The sequence below is a fragment of the Staurois parvus genome, unplaced genomic scaffold (assembly GCF_062004578.1).
Source record: "Staurois parvus isolate SC_StPar_1 unplaced genomic scaffold, SC_StPar_1.0 ptg000017l, whole genome shotgun sequence".
Lineage (NCBI taxonomy): Eukaryota > Metazoa > Chordata > Amphibia > Anura > Ranidae > Staurois > Staurois parvus.
The window spans coordinates 12,708,014-12,729,784 of record NW_028317813.1 but is presented as its reverse complement, the minus strand read 5'-3'; the positions used below and the strand labels follow the sequence as shown (position 1 = coordinate 12,729,784).

The window sequence follows — 21,771 nt, the reverse complement described above, 5'->3', positions numbered from 1 at the left end:
CCTTTCCTAATACTGTCTTATGTATGTGGATTTCATGCATAAGGAAATATGCTCATGTAATTGGGGCTTGATAGGCACATGGTGGTGACAAAAGGCTGACCTGTGCACAGACAATTGTTTCTCTCTCCATATTGTGGTGATTAGTTGTGGTTTTTTTGCTCTACAGTGTTTCAGTGTGACACAGTTGCTGCAGAACTTTGGTCTTGGATGGGTGTCAGAAATCACACCTCAGCAGTTCACTCTGCTGTGCCCAGCACTTCTCTATCAGATTGACAGCCGTGTGTGCCTCAAACACAGTGATCAGCTGACCCATGAAGAAACAGATTACCAGCAGTCCCTGCTAAAAGGTGTGGTATGTAGTAAATTCCTTTCTTCCTATATAAATATTACATGTACTCCCATTACTCCCAAAAGCAATAAAAGCTGATGGTGCTTTAAAAATCTTATCACAATCCTTGCACAAAAGTTAAAGAATTATAGATGTTTTTAACTTTTTAGAATTAAAAAAAAAAAAACTAAAATAAAAAAATATAGCCCATCATGCTTAGTCATTGACTTCACCTTGAAAGCAGCATGCATTACCAGTATTGGACAGCATGTTGAAAAATAAACCTGTAAAAAAAAAAAGTGGACCTTTTTGCTAGGAGCTAGTATCTACTGCCTAAAATATATGTTAAGTGCACCAACATAGTGGCATATATTTTATAACAAATAAAATTAAAGCTGCCCATACATTGATAAATTTTCCTCAACCTGCAGGCTGAATAAAAAATCCAAATTTTTCCATTCACATTATACGGAAGAATCAATCTCCCTCTACAGCTATTAGATTTTGACAGCTGTTAAGGTACTTGTACAGTGGCTGCATCTGATTGGATGCAGCCAGTGCTCAGTCAAAACATTTTCATCAGGCTCCTTTGATAAAAGTTGATCAACTTTGGTTGAACTGAGCAGGGCAATTTAGTCTAGTTCCTTTCTTAGTGCACTTACAAAAGGAAATCTGTGGAAAGGCCTTGTACAGTCCTTATATCTACTGGTACAGGATCAGAAAGTAGCTGAAGCTCCACTCAAAGCCCTATGGGAAGTCAGTAAACAGGTGACTTTAAAAGCCCACCACACCATGTCTGCTGTTGAACCAGCTGTGGCAATGCTGCAGTGAATTTGGATTTATAAGTGTTACCTTTTGAACAGCTTCTCCTTAACAGCAACCAAACAGAAGCAATCAGAACTGCAAGACAAAGATGGGGTTCCATCTTAAATTTGAACATGCAGTCCTAGTTCCTAAAGCTGGTCATACACTGTTTGAATTTCAACCGGTTACTGATGAACTGCCTGAAATTTGCAGAGTGAGTGGCCCCGGTATCCCGCCCCCCCCCCCCACCTGACATTCTTTGAATGAAAAATCTAAAAAGCCTGATGGAAAATTGTTGGACGACCACTGGCAGCTGTTAGAATACAATAGTCCATCACGGAGGCTGAACAAAGAAAATCTAATACTGTATGGCTAGCTTAAAAGCTTTGGAAAGTTAGACTGTCCATCTGTGTGCACTGCTTGTAGTTAAGTCCGCTATCCTTTCTTCATTTTAGTGGCCCCCAGGTGGGTTATGCCATAATGTGCTACTATGCACAGCATGTTAGCACATTATGGCAGACACACTTGTCTGAGCCCTCCAGCTCCGCACTGTGATTGATCCGGTGGGTCTTCGTACCAGGTTCGGTGCCTTGAATGGCCAGGCTGCTATTATGTCGCTCCCACACATGCGCACATCACAGTGGCACAGATCGGGGCCGTAAATGTTCACTGAGCTGCGCATACGCAGCTCAGTTTACTGGTGGCTGACAGGCAGGAGGAAGCATTTGTGACAGAAGAGACCAATAGAGTTTCTTCTGTAATAAATATGCTGTATGTCAGCTATTTTTTAAAATGAAAGATTACTACCGCTTTAATTGTTTGGGTGGGGTTTAGCACTTTCGTTGGTATTTCCATGGTGAACTTCTAGTCATGTCTATAAGAAGATTGTGTTGGCAGTTGTTGGTAACTGTATATTTATTTCAGGTACTTATATAGCGCCGTCTATTTATGCAGCACTTTACATACATATATTGTACATTCACATCAGTCCCTAACCCTCAAGGGGTGTACAATCTAAAGTCCCTAGCTTACATTCATACATACACATACTAGGGCCAATTTAGACAGGAGCTAACTAACCTACCAGCATGTCTTTGGAGTGTGGGAGGAAACCGGAGTACCCAGAGGAAACCCAAGCAGGCACAGGGAGAACATGCAAATTCCAGGCAGGTGGTGCCGTGGCTGGGATTTGAACAAACAACCCTAGTACTGCCAGGCGGAAGTGCTAACCATTAAGCCACTGTGCTGTCCCATCATTCAATGTGTCTATCCCGTATCTTCTGGAAGCAGAATTTGAAAGAAGAAGGGACAGAAAATAGTTGGTGCACTAACACCTATAAGCATACATGCAAATAATATTAAAGACTCCTCTTAACTATCTTCTAGCCTCTATATAATGAAGCAAACACTGTATAATTGGTGTGATTGTTTGTTCTACTCTTTGATAACAATCTCTTTTGTTTTCTAGTGTTGGGCTGGGGGACACTTGCTGTCACTGTGATCAGTGCCCCGACACTCCTGGCTGTAGCTTTTGTCCCACTTCTCAGACGTCCACTCTTGCGCTACCTGCTAAGGTTCCTGGTGGCCTTAGCTGTGGGGACTCTCTGCGGTGATGCTTTGCTGCACCTCCTGCCCCATGTATGAAAAACTATTTAATAGTGGTACATACTTATGTATAGATGCAATAATTTGTCATTGAACTTCTAATATGTATGGGACTGTCAACCAAGACAGAAACGCATATGGAAAGTATGGTAACCTATAGGACCTACCGTAAGTCATGATTCATCTTCCACTGATCTGACCTGAATTAATGTGGATTCTGACAGGTTGTTATGGGTTTATGCATTTGCTTAAATAATATTACTTTGTTACATTGGTTTAGTATACAAACCTGATAAAATGTTTTGCTAAAGGAAACACATCAATACTGCTAGTCAGAGCCAAGCACTGGATATTGTCCTTTCCTAATTCCATGTGCAGCAGTGCAGACACCAGCAGCATCTGGCACAATTACGTTTGCACCTCCAGAAGTCAGGCACAAGTAGACTTCATTATCATACATTAAAAGATATATGACAATGAAAAAGATATTTGAGCCTCACTGTGATAGAGAGCATTTCAGGATCCTACATAATTGTCAAGCCTTAACCCGTTGACGCTAAATACACGCAAATATGCGGCCTCTCAGCATCTGGGCCTTGACGCTGAGCGGCCGCATATTTGCGTACCATTAGAAAATACATATGTGCTGAGAGCGCGCGCCCTGCACGCTCCCAGCACATATGTCCATGACTCACGGAAAGGTCCCAATCTCCCCTTGCGATTGGGACCTTTTCCAATCATGTGACCGCCATGACGGCGAATCATGGCGGTCACATGACCCTAAAACGCCTCCCGGCTTCTGAAACTCTTAAAGGGCCGGGAGGTGCTGGTGCCAAGAGGTTAAAGTAAGTTTCAGTTAAAGTGGTATTATGCCCAGAAGCAAGCATTTATTATATTGCAGCTTACCAGTTCTTCCTTTTTAGGCTTTCTTTCTTCTATTTTCATCTGGTGATCCAGTCAGCAAATCTGTTGTTTTTCAGAAGCACAATCTCTCCAGCAGAATGTTTCAGTTTACATTGATCAGACAATCCATTTACCACTGACAGGGGTGATAAATGATCAGCTGTTATTTATTCATGTAAATCCTTTATCCCACAAAAAAAAAAAAACCTGTTTGCTCTGATTATAAAGTGTGAGCTACCCTCCTACCCAGACTGACAATGCTGCTGCCTGCTGTGCCACCTGTCCTCATTCACCCAGAGTTGTATCTCACCAATACAGGAGATGTGTTACTGGCCAGATCACCAGGTGAAACCAGAGGGGAAAAAGCCTAAGAAAATACATGTAATGCAGCCACCACATTTAATGATTGGTAGGCTGCATTTTTGGTTTTGGGGTTAAAGCCACTTTAACTTCTGGCCTCTCTAAGAGAAGCACTCTCTTCCCATCTCATGTGACGGCAATAAGTGCCTGACTGGTCAGTCACCAAGCACCATTTCTGTTACATAGGATGTAAGGTTGTAAGTTACCCAGAGGTACAGGGTAATGATCATCACTCCCAGCTGTGGAAAGGAGACATGGCTTACGAGAGGTGAGTATTTGCTGCTAGGCAAAGACAAAGTTAAAGTGGAACTGAACCCTTTGATTTAACTGTTTACCAAAACCGTTACCTTCAAGGCATGCCTTATATTACAACTGTCAGTTTACAGTGTACTTATGTTAGTTCTCTGCCAAACTGTCAAGCCATCAAATGGGTGGTGTCATAGCCAATCACATGCAGCACCATGGTAACTGCAGATCCTAGACTAAGATGGCCGCTTCGTTGGCTGTAAAGGATAGGAGAGTTTAGTTCTGGCACTTGTTGTTATTATTATTATTATTATTACATCGAGTTTATATAGCACCAAAGGGTTTGCTCCGCACTGTACAATAGGGGGGGGGGGGGGGACAATACATGGCACAGTACAACAATAACAAACAACGTACGAGGGGTAAGAGGGCCCTACTCTTTCGAGTGTTACCCTACATATGCAGAGCACAGGTTTACTGTTATGGTTCCACACTCAAGCTCTTCTGAAAAAGCCAGCTTGGGGTAAAGTGAAAAGCAAAAGAACCTATATATTAATGCCTACATAATGCTTTGCTGAATCAAGCCCATAGTCATGTATTGTAGACATACTTTCCTTATTGGTCGATGACGTTCCTCCATCAATACTCTGCTACAGAGAATCTACTTTTGTTAGATCGTGGCAGTATACATGTTTCAGAAGTGTTGAATAATTGAGAATAAATGTTAGGTTGAATTACAGAATTTGTGAAACCTGACATAACAGCATATTTAGCCTTCCCTTGTAATGAATAAATATGAGTTTGGTGGTTGTTGTTTATACAACTTTTTTTTTCTTGTACATCACAGGACATAGAGCAGGCCATAATAATGACTATGCAGGTCATATGCCACTGATAGGTGAATGGACACTGGCCGACCAATCAAACAGGAATTCCTTCCCCATATAACCACTCCTACACAGGAAGTACTCCAGTTTATTTGCCAGTGTCTGTAAGGTGGATGTTCACTGAACATGTGCTGCATATGCTCTGTGAAGCATATTTGGAGGTCTAAAAAGATTCTACTGGAAAAAGTCAAGGGCCTCAATCAGATCCATTTGAAAAGCTGTTAGCCAAAATGAGCCTCGCTGGATAGGAAGTATCCTCGGGGTTTTGCCTGTAATGCGGCTTTACAGCTCTGGACCCTGCATTTTTGGAACCCTGTGCCGGTTGATCTGACCAAGGTGCTTCCGGCAGGGTGCTATACGGGTCCAAGGCAGTGACCCCCATTTTTAAAAGGGGGGCTGAGTCTTTGAAGATCTTTAGGACAAAGCCCACCATTATGGGTGAAGGTTGGTGCCTGATTATGAGTTCAGGGGCCTACGGCGGGATGGGTAAGTGTTTCTATATATCTATATATATATATATATATATATATATATATATATATATATATACATACACACACACAGAGGAGTCTGCATATATTTTGTATCTGCCTGTAGTACCTAATTTTGGCCACTTGAAGGAGTCTGTTGCCATGGGGGGAGTGCATGCGCAGTAGCAGCTGGAAGAGGAAGTTGGCCATATTATTTACATAGGACACTGCCGGTTACATGTACTATAAGCTGCCGCAGCTACCGTTACCTCTGCTGGCACCGCTGCTGGACCCTGGAGGAGTGGCCAGGACCCAGGGCGGGTTATTCTAAAGGGCACGTGAGCACTCCCCTGGGAGGGTCGGCCCGTCAGGCAGAAGGGTTGTGTACATGCTATCCCCTTTTTTTTTTTTTTTTTTTTTTTTTTTTTTTTTTTTTTTTTTTTTTTTTTTTTTTTATCAGTGGACTGCATTAGAGTGTGTTGCTTCATTCTTAAGCAGGTCTATTGTGTATACTGTGTTTTTATTACAATCTTACACCGTTATTGTAATGCTAGTGGAGGTAATGTTATTCAGAAAGGGGTGTGGGGGAGGCACAGCAGGAAAGGGTGCAAATGCATCACCGCCAGGTCCTGTGGTGCCTAGTCGAAGTTCAGATGTGTTATCCTCTCCTGAAAGACCAGGGACAACAGGTCAATCTGAGCCAGTGCGTTTATCCAGCATTGTGGCTACTGCCAATGCATCTGCTTCGGTGTACGTAACGGAGGATCTTGCATCAGCCTTAGCAGGGTTAGAAGACAAGATTGTTGGGATGGTTATATTAGTGGCTCAGGGGGTAAGAAGTGGGAAAGATCCCCATCTTTGGACCCACCAGTCTTTGAACAAGAGTGGTTGGAACTTGAGGATGAAGATGCAGTAGAGGATCTTGAAGAGGGTCAGGCGATTGATTCTTTGTCAGAGGAGTCAGCCTGATGAGAAGCAGGGGGTTTCTGCTTCTCAATCGCAAAGATTATTGGTTAAGACCCTCACTGATATTGTCAGGTTTCAAGTTACCCCCAGTACAAGCATCTGAGGTCTCTTATTTCTCTTTGGGCTCATTAAAGCCACCTGAAAGTATTCAAGTATACATTCTTTTGCGTCCTCTTTTTGGAGCAAGTTATATATGCTGATTGGGAGCACCCAGACAGAGTTTTTGTTCTGCCTAAAAGATTCCGCCTTCTGTATATTATGGAGAAGTTTGTTAGAAAGTGAGGCATGCGGGGGGTAGACGCAGCTGTGTCTTCTCTGAATATGCATTTAATCTGTCCTGTGGATAATGCCCAGGTGCTTATGGCTCAGACAAATAAGAAACTAGAATTGCTGAAGGCTTCCTTGTCCCTGGTAGGGGCTGCCACACAACCAGCGGTTGCTGCTATCAGTATCTGCCAGAGTCTGAATGACCGTGTTAAACAGGTGGTTAAAAGACCATCTATCCTGGAGGAGGATACAGCTGTGGATTTGGCAGATTTACCACAGGTCTTGTGTTTTGCAGTTGATGCCCTTAAGTTCCTAATTCAGCAGATCTTTTGCAAGGCCCTTCTGTCAATACACATGAGCAGGATCTTGTGGTTAAAGAGTTGGGCGGCAGAACTACTGTGTAAAAAATTGTTGGTGTGTTTTCCCTTTCATGGAGAATGTTTGTTTGGGGAAAACCTAGATAAGTATATCCAGAAGATTTCAGGGGGAAAAAGTACACTTTTACTGTTTAAAAGAAAGTCCAAACACCCGACCTTTAAGGGACCAGGCACTTCAGTTTGTGGTTGGTGCTTCGACCAGTAGGCAAGCATTTCACCATACTCAGGGCTCTGCATTTAGGGGAAAATTTCAGGACCAGGTCCAGAAGAAACTGTGGGTGCAGAAGACCTCCAGGTCAGATTCTAAGTCCGCTTCATTATGAAGGGGCACCTGCACTCGTGTGGGTGGGGGGGAAGACTTTTGGTTAATGTGAAAATCTGGGAAGAGCTTATCCAGGACAAGTGGGTCACTGCTACAGTTGCTCAGGGGTACAAACTGGAGTTTCGGGAGATTCCTCCTCCCCGTTTCTTAAGGTCCAATGTATCCACGAATACATTGAGAATGAATTCTTTGTTTCAGGCACTCAATCGGCTGTTGTCCCTGTGTGTGATTGTGGAGGTTCCAGGGATTTTATTCAAACCTATTCACAGTTCCATTCGTTCATTTTGGATGGAGTCAGTCCAGTCAGTAGTCTCATCTTTACAAGAGGGAGACTTTCTAGCATCCATAGACATCAAGGACACCTACCTGCAGGTGCCAATATTTCCAGCTCATCAAACGTTTCTGCGGTTTGTGATAGAAACGTGACATATTCAGTTTGTGGCACTACCTTTTGGGCTAGCCACAGCTGCTTGAGTGTTTACAAAGATTCTGGCTCCAGTTCTGGGGTTGCTCAGAACTAAAGGAGTATCAATTTTGGGCTATATGGACGATCTACTGTTCAGGGGTCAGTCGGTCCAAGCCTGAGAAAAAAATGTGACCCTTGCGATTCATACTCTGGAATGCTTGGGCTGTGTGCTCAACTTCGAGAAGTCAGCCCTGGAGCCAGTACAGAGACTGGAGTATTTGGGGTTGGTCCTAGACACTGTCCAGGCAAAAGTGTTTCTGCCTCCAGGAAAGGGCTGCGCCCTGAGAGATCAGGTTCAGAGTTTGAGGAGCAGGAAGTATCCTTTCATTCATCTCTGCATGAGGTTAATGCGGAAAATGGTAACCTCATTCGAGGCAGTTCCCTATGCACAGTTCCACTCAAGGCATTTGCAGAGGAATATTCTGTCGGCATGGAACAAAAATATTCCAGTGCTGGATTACTGCATGTCTTTGTCCTCCCCTGGATGCCGTAAAGCATGAATTGCTGGTTGGAAGCACGGAATTTGGAAAAGAGATCTTTCCCACCAGTGATTTGGAAGATGGTAACAACCGATGCCAGCCACTTGGGTTGGGGGGCTGTTTTAGAAGAGACCACAGTTCAGGTGACGTGGTCACCACAGGAATAGAGCCTTCCCATCAATATTCTGGAGCTTCAGGCAGTGTGGCATGCCTTTGAGATTTTGGACGACCAGGCTTCATGGTTGGCCAGTCAGGGTCCAGTCTGACAATGCTACGGCCGTGGCATACATCAACCACCAAGGCGGTACCAAGAGCCGGAGGGCAGAGGAGGAAGTAGATCTCATTCTAGCTTGGGCAAAAGGGCATGTTCCAGTTCTGTCAGCGGTATTCATTCCAAGGATAGAAGATTGGCAGGTGGTGGACTACAGTTGTTGACGTTTGTTTCCAGGGGAATGAGCTCTGCATCCCAAGGTGTTCTCAGCAGTATGCCAGTGTTTGGGGTACCTGGACATAGATCTGTTGAGGTCCAGGTTCAACAGCAAGGTGGACAGGTTTGTATCCAGGACGTAGGACCCTCTTGTAACAGGGGTAGATGCCTTTGTGTTACCATGGGATCAGTTTTCCCTAATCTTTGCCTTCCCCCTGATTCAGCTACTCCCACGGCTATGATTGCGGTGATATTAGTGGCACCAGCCTGGCCCAGGAGGTGTTGATATGTGGACATTGTCAGGCTAACAGTAGGCGATCCTTGGCCTCTGCCAGATCAGTCAGACCTGCTGTCTCAGGGACCTATATTGCACCCAGCTTTACGGTCGCTGAATTTGACAGCATGCTTGTTGAGATAGGGGAGTGTCAGATGCGTTTTATACACACAATGATGAATTCTAAAAAGCTGGTTTCTAGAAACATTTATTATAGAACTTGGAAGGCATATATTTCTTGGTGTGAGGGTTGAAACTGGCACCCACAGAAATATTTGATCGGGAGAATTTTGTCTTTTCTCTAATCAGGAGTAGAAAAAAAGGTGGCTGTTGGTACTATTAAGGGTCGGCTTTCAGCCTTGGCTTTTTTCTTCCAAAGAACAATTGCTTCTCACTCTTTGGTTCATACTTTTTTACTGGGAATGATGCGTACTGTTCCTCCTGCCACACAGCCCCTTTGTCCTTGGGACTTGAAGTTGGTCTTGGCAGTTTTAGAGAAACCACCATTTGAAACTATCAGGGAAATTCCATTAGTTCTGCTAACTCGAAAGGTTCTGTATTGGGTGACTATCACCTCTGCAAACTATTTTTGGTTGTACAGCAAGCTAAGGTGGTGTTACGGCCTCATCCGTCTGTTTTGCCAAAGGTGGTTTGTAGTTTTCATCTCAATCAGGACATTGTTCCACCTTCATTCTTTCCTAGGCCTTAATCATCAAAAGAAAGATCTTTGCATGCCCTGGATGTAGTTTGGGCAATAAGAGTCTTTTTGAGAATGACTGCACAGATTAGAAAGACTGATTCCTTGTTAATTTTGCCAGAAGGTTCCAGGAGAGGACAGGCGGCATCCAAATCAACTATTTCTAAGTGGATTCGTCAGTTAATCATTCAAGCCCATGGTCTGAAGAGCAAGGTTCCACCCTTGCGGGTGATAGCACATTACCAGGAGTTTGGGGGCATCTTGAGCTATCCGCCACTAGGTGTCAGTTGCTCAGGTTTGCAAGGTTGTTACATGGTCTTGGGTTCATACATTCACAAGGTTTTACCAGGTGAATGTCAGAGCCATGGAGGATTCTGCTATTGGCCGCAGTGTTTTACGTGCAGTTGAATAGCTCCCTTTTGGGATGTTGGCGGTAGTTATTGTAATGTCACCCACCCCTCAAGATTATTGCTTTGGGACGTCCCACATAGTCATTATTATGGCCTGCTCTGTGTCCCATGATGTAAAAGAAAAGGAAAATTGTATTTTTTCTACATACTTACATGTAAAATCCATTTCTTGCAGTACATCACTGGATACAGAGGTGCCTCCCCTCTTTCTGGATTTTCATTGCTTGCTGCAAAAACTGAGTACTTCATGTGTAGAGTGGGGGAGAACTTCCTGTTTGGTTGGCCAGTGTCCATTCACCTATAGGTGACATATAACCAACATAGTCATTATTATGGCCTGCTCTGTGTCGCGTGATGTACTCCAAGAAATGGATTTTACAGCTAGGAATGTAGAAAAAATCCAATTATTGTGTTTCTTGGCTGTTCTGTATCTGAGTAGATATTTGTATCTGAGTAGATATAGTAATAGTTGTCAACACCTGGAGAAGGTCTGATATGACTTTTATTTTTTAATGGTCAGTCTTTGGTGTTCACACCAGAACAGATGTGGTTATGTGCATTGCTTTATTGTGCATTGACATGTTTTAGTTGTGTTGTGTTACATACAGTTTATGAAAGATTACATGTAGTCTTGAATTGGAAACTGCATGTCAACAAACCTCAAATGCAGAATACAGCTAATGCTTCCACACACACTTCAACATAACACATGGCTATGAGCAGATTCTTTTAACAACAATGGATATCTTGTCTGTGGATTATTCTTGTGCTTGAAACTGTACCAAAATTCACAACAATGCATCTAGTGTGGGCAAGCCCTTAAACAATCCACAGTATATGGAAGGAGAGCAAGTCCAGGACAAGGGAGTCGAGTGGAGTAACAGGGAGCTGAGTGTAGGACAAAGAAGGTAAGTGGAACAAGATGGAGGTGAGTGGAGAAGGAGGGAGGTGATTGGAGGAGGCACCGAGGAAGTGAATAGAGGGTAGGGAGGTGAGCTGGGGACAAAGGAGGAGAGTGGAGGATAAGGGAGGTGGATGAATGGTGACGGGGGGAGTGGAGGAGTTAAAAGAAGGGGAGAGGAGGTCCAGGTGAGGGAAGTGGAGGACCAGGAAGGTTGGTAGAGAGGGAGCTGGGTTAATGGACAAGGAGAGAGGGAATTTGAGGATGTGGGGGAGGAGGAGGAAAGGGAGTGGAGGATGTGGGTTGGGGAGGAGTGAGGAGAGTGGAGGATGACAGTGGTGAGTGAAATGAATCACCCGGTCCCATCTGCATTTCACAGTTTTTGGAGTATACTTGTTAATAGAGTATGTTGTCTGATTGTCTTAATTTTAGAGCTGTGCCTATTTTGTCCAATAACTTTTTTATTATTTCTGCAGTCTCAAGAAGATCCCACAAAGGATGATCATCACAATAACTCTCATCTTATGGAACCAGTACTAAAGGGGTTGTGTGTGCTTGGAGGTATCTATGTACTGTTCCTTATTGAAAATCTCCTGGGACTCCTGAGGCAGAGAAAACATAAGGTAACTGTCCATACTCCAATTAATTTAATAAATATAAAATGTTCCTCAAATTAGCCATATATTTAGGGATTTCAGTATTAAGCTGGCCATACACTTGTTTTTTTTTTTTTGTTCCCCCATCTGCACAAATGATGAGGTGGATGGAAAAATCTCCCTGCAGTGACATTTTATTCACTGATTGGCCAATCTGGGAAAGATTTCCAAAATGTCTGTTCAACAGAAGTCAATCAAATGATTGACTTCTGTCAAAATGTGTCCTTTCCCTGGCAAACCAGTCAAATTTCAATCAGTGTGTGGGCAGCTTTATGAACTAAATTTACAGACCCTCAGGGCATCCCATCTTCTAAAATGCCTTTCCACTATTTTATTTATTTATTTCAGGTACTTATATAGCACTGTCAATTTACGCAGCGTTTTACACATATATATATATTGAACATTCACATCAGTCCCTAACCCTCAAGGGGTGTACAATCTAAGGTCCCTAACTCACATTCATACATACACATATTACGGCCAATTTGATAAGATCCAATTAACCTACCAGCATGTCTTTGGAGTGTGGGAAGAAACCGGATTTCCCAGAGGAAACCCACACAAGCACAGGAAGAACATGCAAACTCCATGCAGGAGGCGCCATGGTCGGGAATCGAACCCATGACCCATTTACTGCAAGGCAGACGTGCTAACCACTAAGCCACTGTGCCGCCCTGTATATTTCACAGTTGGATGGCCAAATTTATCAGTGTTAGTGGGAAGAATTTTCTCAGACAATCTGTATTGCCATAAGCAGCAATCAGTATATCATTTACCTTCAACATTACTTGCTATCGATATATCCCGGAACAAGAATATGTGTATCAGTTGTCTACCACTTCACTGGCAGCATGCTTGTTCCAGGTCAGTGACAGAGCATTTAGAAAAGGAAGGATCCCGATGACAGCTCAGTACCCTTAACAAAAATGTTATCAATGACATCTTTTAAATTTCCATCTATAAAAGCTCTGAGTAAACAAAAATCCTTGTATTATACAAAATGGTATCCACTGTAGTCTCAAAAGATGATACCCCTATATATCATAAAGTAAATTGCAATCCACTAACAAATTAGAGACAACTGTTCTCACCCAAAAAGTATGTTTAAAGATACACACTGCATTCATGAAGATGGATAGCTTATATGTATCCAAAAATGTATTACCTGTCAGAACATTCACTGCTGCTTTCCTTCCTTGTGTAGGGTGACTGGTCTTGTATCCCCTTCCTCTTGTAGTTTTCTGGAGGCAACCTGTAGTAGGAGGGTGTGCTGGGTCTCCCCCGCAGGTTTTCTCTCTGTACAGGCTATATGAAGCATAATGATGATGTCACCACTACTTCCACAAAGTAGTAGCTAGGTTTGTAAAGGGATTTGGTGCACACGAGTGGACTGCACCCACACAGCCTTTTCATTAATTTATAGATCTTTGTGAAATGAATGAACTACAAGTCCTGTCTACCACTAGATCTCAATGAAACATAAGTGCGGTAATCACAGAACTGGTATTCCATTGAAACTCCCTTCAGCTCTCTAACTGAAAGCATGTACATTAGTACAGACAGGATGCTGAAGGAAGAATCTACTTGTTTTATTACACTATTTGATTTATTATTATTTCTCTGTGACCATCACTTGTTTATTATTGCTCTGTGACTTAAAGCTGTCTCCTTCTGTCTAAGCTGAGCTCTTTCTCTTACTGTACTTGTGTATACTCCTCCCCCCTGCCTCTCTCTGTAATCATTCCACTGTATCCTGTCTTCCTGAATGCATCTTCCATGAGGCTACAACATTAATGTTTTTCTACTTATGAATATTCGCAATTAAACGGAAAATTTGAATGGGTTTCCTCATCTGACTTCCTCAACATGTCAGTTTATTAATTGAGTTATACTATCTGACCTGATGCAAGAGATAGATTCAACACTACATGGTATAGCTGTATACATCGTGGGAGATAAGGTTTATCATCCTGTAGTTGAGTCAGAATACTACTGGAACCACTGATCGCAGGTGCAATGCTTTGCAGGCTCCTATGGGGAAAAAAGGGCACATTTTATCCTGCAAATATACAGTATGTGCATTTTATTGTCTTTCTAAAAGGTGAACTTAGCCTTTAATGAAAATCATCTCCTGCGAAGTCAGATTGGAGCTGCATTGCTATTAGGGGTTCACACAAGACTATTCACTATTAAGACGCTGGTTTGCTCATGTCCTGTGCACTCACAGGTCATAAAGACAGTCTTGCGCATGCGTTGCTACAAGACCTTCAGCTATCAATCAACATGTTTCGGAGAGGTAATGTTATTTTTTCTAGATTCACATGTTCTGCATTCCATTTGTAACAGTTTTTCATCATATCCTTTCTCTCTGAATTGTTCTACTAAATGGTCTTCTTCAATTCTGTAGTCATTGACACAGTTGCAATTTCTCCTCAATTGCCTGTATAGATTTTTGGGGAGATTGTACAGCCATCTTTTTAGGCAAAAACTGTCTGACAATATAAAACTAATTTTATCTAGTGGCTTTTGATGGTTTGTCTTTCCGTGTAGGTTATTCTTTCTAAAAATAGTCAAATCTAATAAAAGCCACAGATTCCTTAATACTGGTTAGTATTAATTTTAAATGAAAATCATTATGAATTACAGAAGTCATCTAATTGTTTTTGTTACCCTTCCAAAATAAATGTCAATTCATCTTCTTGGTTCCCGCTCCTTTGGACCCTCGCCATATAGAGATCTGGTGTGAACCTCACCCCCATAACTGTGCTAGTAGTCTACAGGTAATATTCACCTTAAAGTGTTACTAAACCCAGGACCCTGCATTCACTATATCTGTTCTCCCACAGTACACACAACATGGAAATGCAATTATTTTAGTAAATATAAAGTGCTAAATACCTTTTCTTATCAGTAGTATATACTGTAGCAGTCTTGTGACTTTTAATAGTGTCCAGCAAAGTACTGGTTAAAGCTTGTAGGAGGAGTTTTCATTCTCCTCTGACTGTCCTATGAGGTGGCATAACCCCTGACCCTCTGTCTGGATGGTGCTGATTGACCCTGGGCCCGATCACATGCACCCTCCAAAAGAAAAGAAAAACTAACTAGCCATACACTCTAAACTGAGCATGTGTAGAGTGAATCCTAGAGCTCTGTACTATCACCAGATGCATTGGGGACAGTAGAAGAAGGGGAGGACCAGAGAAGCCATTTTGCACAATTTATTTATTTTTTATTTCAGGTACTTATATAGTGCTATCAATATATATATATATATAGTACATTCACATCAGTCCCTAGCCCTCAAGGGGCGTACAATCTAAGGTCCCTAACTCACATTCATACATACACATACTAGGGCCAATTTAGACAGGATCCAGTTAACCTACCAGCATGTCTTTGGAGTGTGGGAGGAAATTGGAGTATATGGAGGAAACCCACGCAGGCACAGGGAGAACATGCAAACCGCACCAGGCAGGTGGTGCCGTGGCTGAGATTTGAACCAATGACCCTAGCACTTCCAGGCGGAAGTGCTAACCATTTAGCCTCTGTGATTAACCCCTTATGTTCCACAGTTAATATAACAAGCATGCTTTACTGCATATACAGACTGATTTTACCGTTGTGGGCTTAGTAACACTTTAAACGTGGGTTCTGGCCTATTGAAAAAGTGCATAAAGATACGAAGAGGAGACTTTATAAAACAGATGTCTAGAGCAGAAGCAAGATGGGTTTTTGTAATATGCAATCACTTAGACATGGGACCTTATCTCTGAAGTAGAATTAATGGTAAACCTTGCAAGTTTTGATGGTTTCTAAGATATTTGGTTCACTCACTTTTGTTTTTTCATGATCCTTTTTGGTATTATTTTTGCTTTTTATGTTTTTACATTTCTATAATTTTTAGATGTCTTTTTATGAAATATATACATTGCCTGCAATTTATGTTTTTAAGAAGAAGAATTAAGTTTGCCCTATTTTGAATACAGTTTGCACTGAGAATTGTTGTGCGATTATGTATATTTTCATTTGAAAAGAGAGAATAATTGCCATATGACACATAGGTAGGATGATCTGTACAATAAAGGGTTAACAACAAGCTACTACAAGATAGGACCAAAAATTGTCTAATGATGACAAAGATGAGCAATATCTCTCTGAAACAAGTTGATTTGACAGTTGCAGGTCCTGACATCATGACACAACTGTGCGCAAGACTCTTTCTGACGAGCGAGCTCGCTGGCCACTAGCACACAGCATCCACCTAGTGGATAAACTGGTGTGAACCCTTACTAACAAAACAGTGACAACATTTGTTAACAGAGAATTTTTATTAAAGCAACATTAAGACTGTAGTAACAAATGCTCTTGCTTTGACAGGTAACTATTGGATACATTATATACACTCATCCTTATGTGAAGACACTCAATGGGGTTATTTACTAAAACTGGAGAGTGCAAAATTTGGTGCAGCTTTCCATAGAAACCAATCAGCTTCCAGGTTTTATTGCCACAGCTTAATTGAACAACCTGGCATTAGAAGCTGATTGGCTACCATGCATGGCTGCACCAGATTTTGCACTCTCTAGTTTTAGCAAATCAACCCCTGTAACTTTTATAAACATAGTGTTTCTTTTCTGTGCGTACAGTTGTCCTATGTTGTGTGAACCTTTACTAGCAGAAACCGTGGCAAATGGCTTTCTCAAGAATGAATTTTTATTACAGAAACATCACCCCTGTTTGGACAGGTGATTGTTTATTGTTGGATACATTATACATGCTATTCATCTTCACAAGAATGCATTGCTTATATTTAGGAAACATACTTTTTTTTTCTGGATGAACAAAATTCTCTCTTTTCTTGTATATTTCCATCATGTTCACGCCAGGCATGAGTTACTGTATGTATGTAACACAAAGGAACAAATTTTGCCTTTTTGTATTGTTTGCAGACAAAATGGTATAAGCTGTAAATTCCCTTTTTAGTAAGCAAGTTATTTATTTATTCACATTTAAGTGCCCTTTCCATCACTAGAAACATCCCCACGTGAAAAAGCCTGCTCAAGATGAAGGATGCACCACCGTATTATGGGAACTTGGTCATCCTGTTGGTAAGTAACACACTTCCAAACATGTCAAATAACAGGAGACTTGCTTAGACTTATGTGGACTAAAGGAAATGTATAGTGTATTTTTTGTGTCCAGAGTTTGTCTTAGGGAGGCAATACATTATGCATAAATAAACACAGTCAGAGTGGTATGGAAGGGATTCCTCCATCAACAATTATGTTCTGCTGGCAGGGAGTGGAAGGAGTCTTCCCCACCGGCAGAATACAATGATCATAGCTGATGGCTATAGCAGGGATTGGGTGAAAGAAACTCAACAGGCTGGTTGTACTGAAGTTGATCGATAGATCAGCTTCCATAAAACCAGCCTGCCCGTGGATGGTTAGAAATTCAGCTGTAAGAAATTTGATCTGACCATGGCAAGCTTTAACCACTTGAGCTCCAGAGGATTTACCCCCCTTAATGACCAGGCCTCTTTTTGCTACTCGGCGCTGCACTAATTCAATTGATGATTGCGCGGTCATGCAATGCTGCACCCAAACGAAATTTACGTCCTTCTTTTCACACAAATAGAGCTTTCTTTCGGTGTAATTTGATCACCTGTGCGCTTTTTATTTTTCACGCTATAAACAAAAAAAAATGCCAAAAATGTTGAAGAAAAACAATATTTTTTACTTTCAGCTATAAAAAATATATAGTAAACTCAAAGTTGGTTATAAATTTAGGCCAAAATGTATTCTGCTACATGTTTTTGATAAAAAAATCCCAATAAGTGTATATTGATTGCTTTGTGTGGAAGTTATAGCGTCTACAAACTATGGTATAAATACTGCAATTTACGCCATTTTTCTGCTATACAGCACTGCGCTAGTTTAACGGACAATTGCGCGGTCATGCAATACGGTACATTAAATTTACATCCTTTTTTTTTCCCACAAATTGAGCTTTCTTTTGGTGGTATTTGATCGCCTGTGCGGTTTTTATTTTTTGCGCTATAAAAAAAAGGCTGACAATTTTGAGGAAAAAAAACAATATTTTGGACTTTTTGCTATAAAACATGTCCAGTAAAAAAATGCAAAAATCAAATTTAGTCATAAATTTCTGCCAAAATGCATTCTGCGACATGTCTTTGCTAAAAAAAAAACCCAATACGTGTAAATTAATTGGTTTACGTGAAAGTTATAGCGTTTACAAATGGCGGGAAAGATACTGGGATTTTTAGGGTTTTTTTTATACTAATAATGGCGGCGATCAGCGAATTATGGCGGCGATCAGGGACTTATGGCAGCGACCCGCAACTTATGGCGGGACTGCGGGACTGCGGCGGACATTCTGACATTGGGGGGTACTGACTTGGGGTCACTGACATCCCCAAAAACACTAATACAGTGATCAGTGCAAAAAAAAAACCACTGACACTGTACTAATGGCAATGGGGAGGAAGGGGTTAACTTTGTTTTGCAGGGAAGGGTTATAGGAGTGAGGGGAGTGTTTTACTAGGGGGCGGGGGTGTGTACTGGACGGGACAAGGCTGATCGAGAAAGAGAAACTGTTCTTTCTCGATCAGCTCATCCTCGAGCTGACAGGGAAGTGACAGACAGCACAGCTACTGCAGCTGTGCTGTCTGTCACTGTTTGCCGCCGATCGCCGGGAAACAGCCGCTAAGGAACGGCTGTGACCCGGCGACTCACATCTGCGGTGGTGATCCGCGGGACAGATAGGGCGGCGGCGCGCCTCACACGCGCCCTCTATTTGTTTACAAAACACATTTTAAAACGTGGTTTTGCCTGCGAGTGCCGCCCTGCCGCCGTATACATGCAGTGGCTGGGCGGCAAGTGGTTAAGGTCTACTCAGTACCTCTAAGTTCGCTGCCCCCCTTGCAGCTCCACTCTCTGTTCCTTTCCTCCTCTGAAACGGCATCCCTTCAAGTCTCTGTAGTTACTGACTTACTCCTACTGCTATGTGTTAGCTGTAACCAAGCCGCAACACTCACTTCCTACCCATCTTCAAATCACATCTCAAAACTAATTTCTTCAACTGGTAACTGGTCATTCTACAATAGGCCGGGCGGGACCCCTCCTTCTGGGAGGACATCATATGGCGTCCTGCCATTCTTGATGTGCATGCACACCCCAGGAACACGCAGTGCAGCAATCAGTGGTGAGCTATGTCCCTCAGGCACAACGCATCACCAATCAGGATAAAGAGTCAATGACATTGGCTCTTTACCATGTGATCAGCTGATGGAGAAAAGGAAAGCCGAAAACTGTCTTTCCTATGACAGGGACATTTAAACTGATAGGCTGCACTGATGATCATTCCCGATTATCAGTGCCCATCAGTGCAGCCCCATCTGTGCAGCATATTGGTGCCCATCAGTGCAGCTAATCAATGCCGTCTCATCAGTGGCCATCAGTGCAGCCTCATCAGCGCACATCAGTGAAGAAGAAAAATTACTTATTTGCTAAATTTTATAACAGAAACTTTGAAAGTTTTTTTTTTTTTTTGTTTTGTTTTTTTTTTGGGTTTATTACATTTGTTTAGCAAAAAATTAAAAAAAAACAGTTTTGATTAAATACCACCAAAAGAAAGCTCTGTCTCAAAAAAATTGTAAAAATTGAATTTGGGTAGTGTTACATGACCTCACAGTTGTCATTCAAAGTGTGACAGTACTGAAAGTTGAAATCTGGCCTGGGCAGGAAGGGGGTGAAAGTGTCCAGCACTGAAGTGGTTAAACTAGCATACTCTGTCTTCATTGATTTTGTCTTGTAATTAATGTTTATGTAATGTATATTTATTTTATTTATTTACTTTTGTTGCTCTGCTGCTATTTTTGAAAGGTGACCTTGGGTGTTTTGAAAGGTGCCTATAAATAAAATGTAGTATTATTATTAAGCCAGGGTTCTGTAAAAAGCTAGCTATGCACATATATACAGTATTTCTCTTTTGGAATCTCCCTTACGAGCTGTTCTGACAGTTGGCACCAAAATATGCCTTTTTTGTGTTCAACCCTTTCGCTGCCCGGTCCGTACACCATACAGACAAATAAACGATCAGTGCTGCTTGTTCATTCATAACAGCAGAAGATCCCTTAGTGCTGCTGCTCTATGTAATGTACAGTATCTGCAGCTGCTTGTATGGATACAGGTCACAGGTAAATACATTACACAGAGCTGAAGCTCTAAGTCAGCCTTTCTCAACCAGGGTGCCCTGAAGTTTCTTCAGGGGTGCCTTGGCAAAATGTTTAAAAATTGCCCAAAACTTGTATACAAGCCAGCGGGTGGAACAAGCCTACTTTTTAGTTACACAAAGTCACAAGTTTTCATTGTGCACCATTACAACCTTCTAGCCTCCGGTGTCCTGACAACCAATGATATCATCAGTTGATAAGGAGGATGTCAGCTGCCTGCACAGCATCCTAGTTTGCCCCTCCCTTGCCCCTCTCCATCAGTGCTGGGGTCACATTAGCTCAGTGATGGGGGAAAAACTGAGGGAGAAGAGAAACATTGGAATATTAGTCAGTACCAGTGTACAAAAGTTGGTTTGTTCTGGAAGAATAAATCGCCTAATGTTGGGTGTCCTACATGTGTGCTGCGTTATAGAAAACTATTAGAATAGTTATTAACATTTTAGAATGGGGTGCCCTTATAAAATTATGGACCATCTCGAGGCACCTTTTAAAATTATGGACAGTCTTGAGGCACCCCATTCTAAAATGAGGTACCTCAAGACTGTCCATAAATTTAAAGGGTGCCTCGGGACTGTCCATAATCTTAAAAGGTGTCTTAATTGAGAAAAGGTTGAGAAACACTGCTCTAAGTGATCTGTCACCTTGAAAAAAAATAAAAAATTGTTCTTTAAACATAGAGCAGTGTGAAAGGTAATTGTACTTCCAAAGAGGTGTTATCTTTTGTGCTTCAACATATAAACAAATCTTTAGTGTGTTTATTTATTACAGGTATTTATAAAGCACTGACAACTTACACAGCACTTTACATATGTTGTACATTCACATCGGTGAATGCCCTCAAGGAGCTTACATTCTAAGGCCTTATCTCACATGCATGTGGGCAGGTGAAGTCTACATTCTTCATTACAGATGGAGATCATCTAGAACGGCAATGCAGCTAGGGGAGAAGGACAAGAGAAACTGAGTCTCTCTAGGATGTCCTCAGTTACCTGGAACAGTGTTCTGGTTGGCTTAGCTGGATCCAGGTGACCCTGGTGGCCATCTTGGGTCACACAGAGTCTTTTTAAGTCTCTGCCCCTGGGGTTTTGGCACTCATTTGGGAGTGAATAGTGCAGGGACAGGATACCCATCTGTCAAGGGCAGTAAGGAGAGGTTTTGGAGGAGTAGGGAAAGCATAGGGCCTATGTCTGCAACCTCAGGAAGCTCCATTTTGGGTTGGACTGGCCAAGTCACATTTCACTCCCCTTTACAGGCACTGCTCCAATGGTTTGTAAGTGCCCCAGTTATATGAGTTCGGGCATGTTGTACTGTTTACAAGTTCTGCAACACATCGGTTTCTGCAGTCCTGGGCTATGTGTGTTTTCTGCCTCCAGACCAACATGTATGCATACATACACATGCTAGTGCCAATTTAGACAGGAGCCAATTTGCCTACCAGCATGTCTTTTTGGAGTGTGGGAGGAAACCAGAGGAAACCCACACATGCATTGTTTAAACACAAGAAAAGTACATATTTTGGTAGATAGTACTTTATTTATGACAACACTAGGAAACAATAATACACAGTGCACCTTAATAAGAATATCTCAGAGTGAGTCTTCAAATTTTTAGCACAGCAACTTAGTTCATAGAGTATGTGGTAGGAGTGTGATATCCATCAACCACTATG

At 42.1% G+C, this 21,771-nt stretch overlaps 1 protein-coding gene across 2 annotated transcripts in view; it reads left to right on the top strand.

Annotated features, from left to right (window-relative positions):
* Positions 1 to 21,771, top strand: part of SLC39A5 (solute carrier family 39 member 5) — a 71,534-nt gene that overhangs the window by 29,691 nt on the left and 20,072 nt on the right. For both annotated transcript variants that reach the window (XM_089679891.1, XM_089679885.1), the window contains exons 5-8: positions 167 to 347; positions 2,601 to 2,770; positions 11,666 to 11,812; positions 16,881 to 16,956. In XM_089679891.1, the coding sequence (XP_089536017.1) occupies positions 167 to 347; positions 2,601 to 2,770; positions 11,666 to 11,812; positions 16,881 to 16,956 (574 nt within the window). The remainder of the gene's footprint in view (positions 1 to 166; positions 348 to 2,600; positions 2,771 to 11,665; positions 11,813 to 16,880; positions 16,957 to 21,771) is intronic.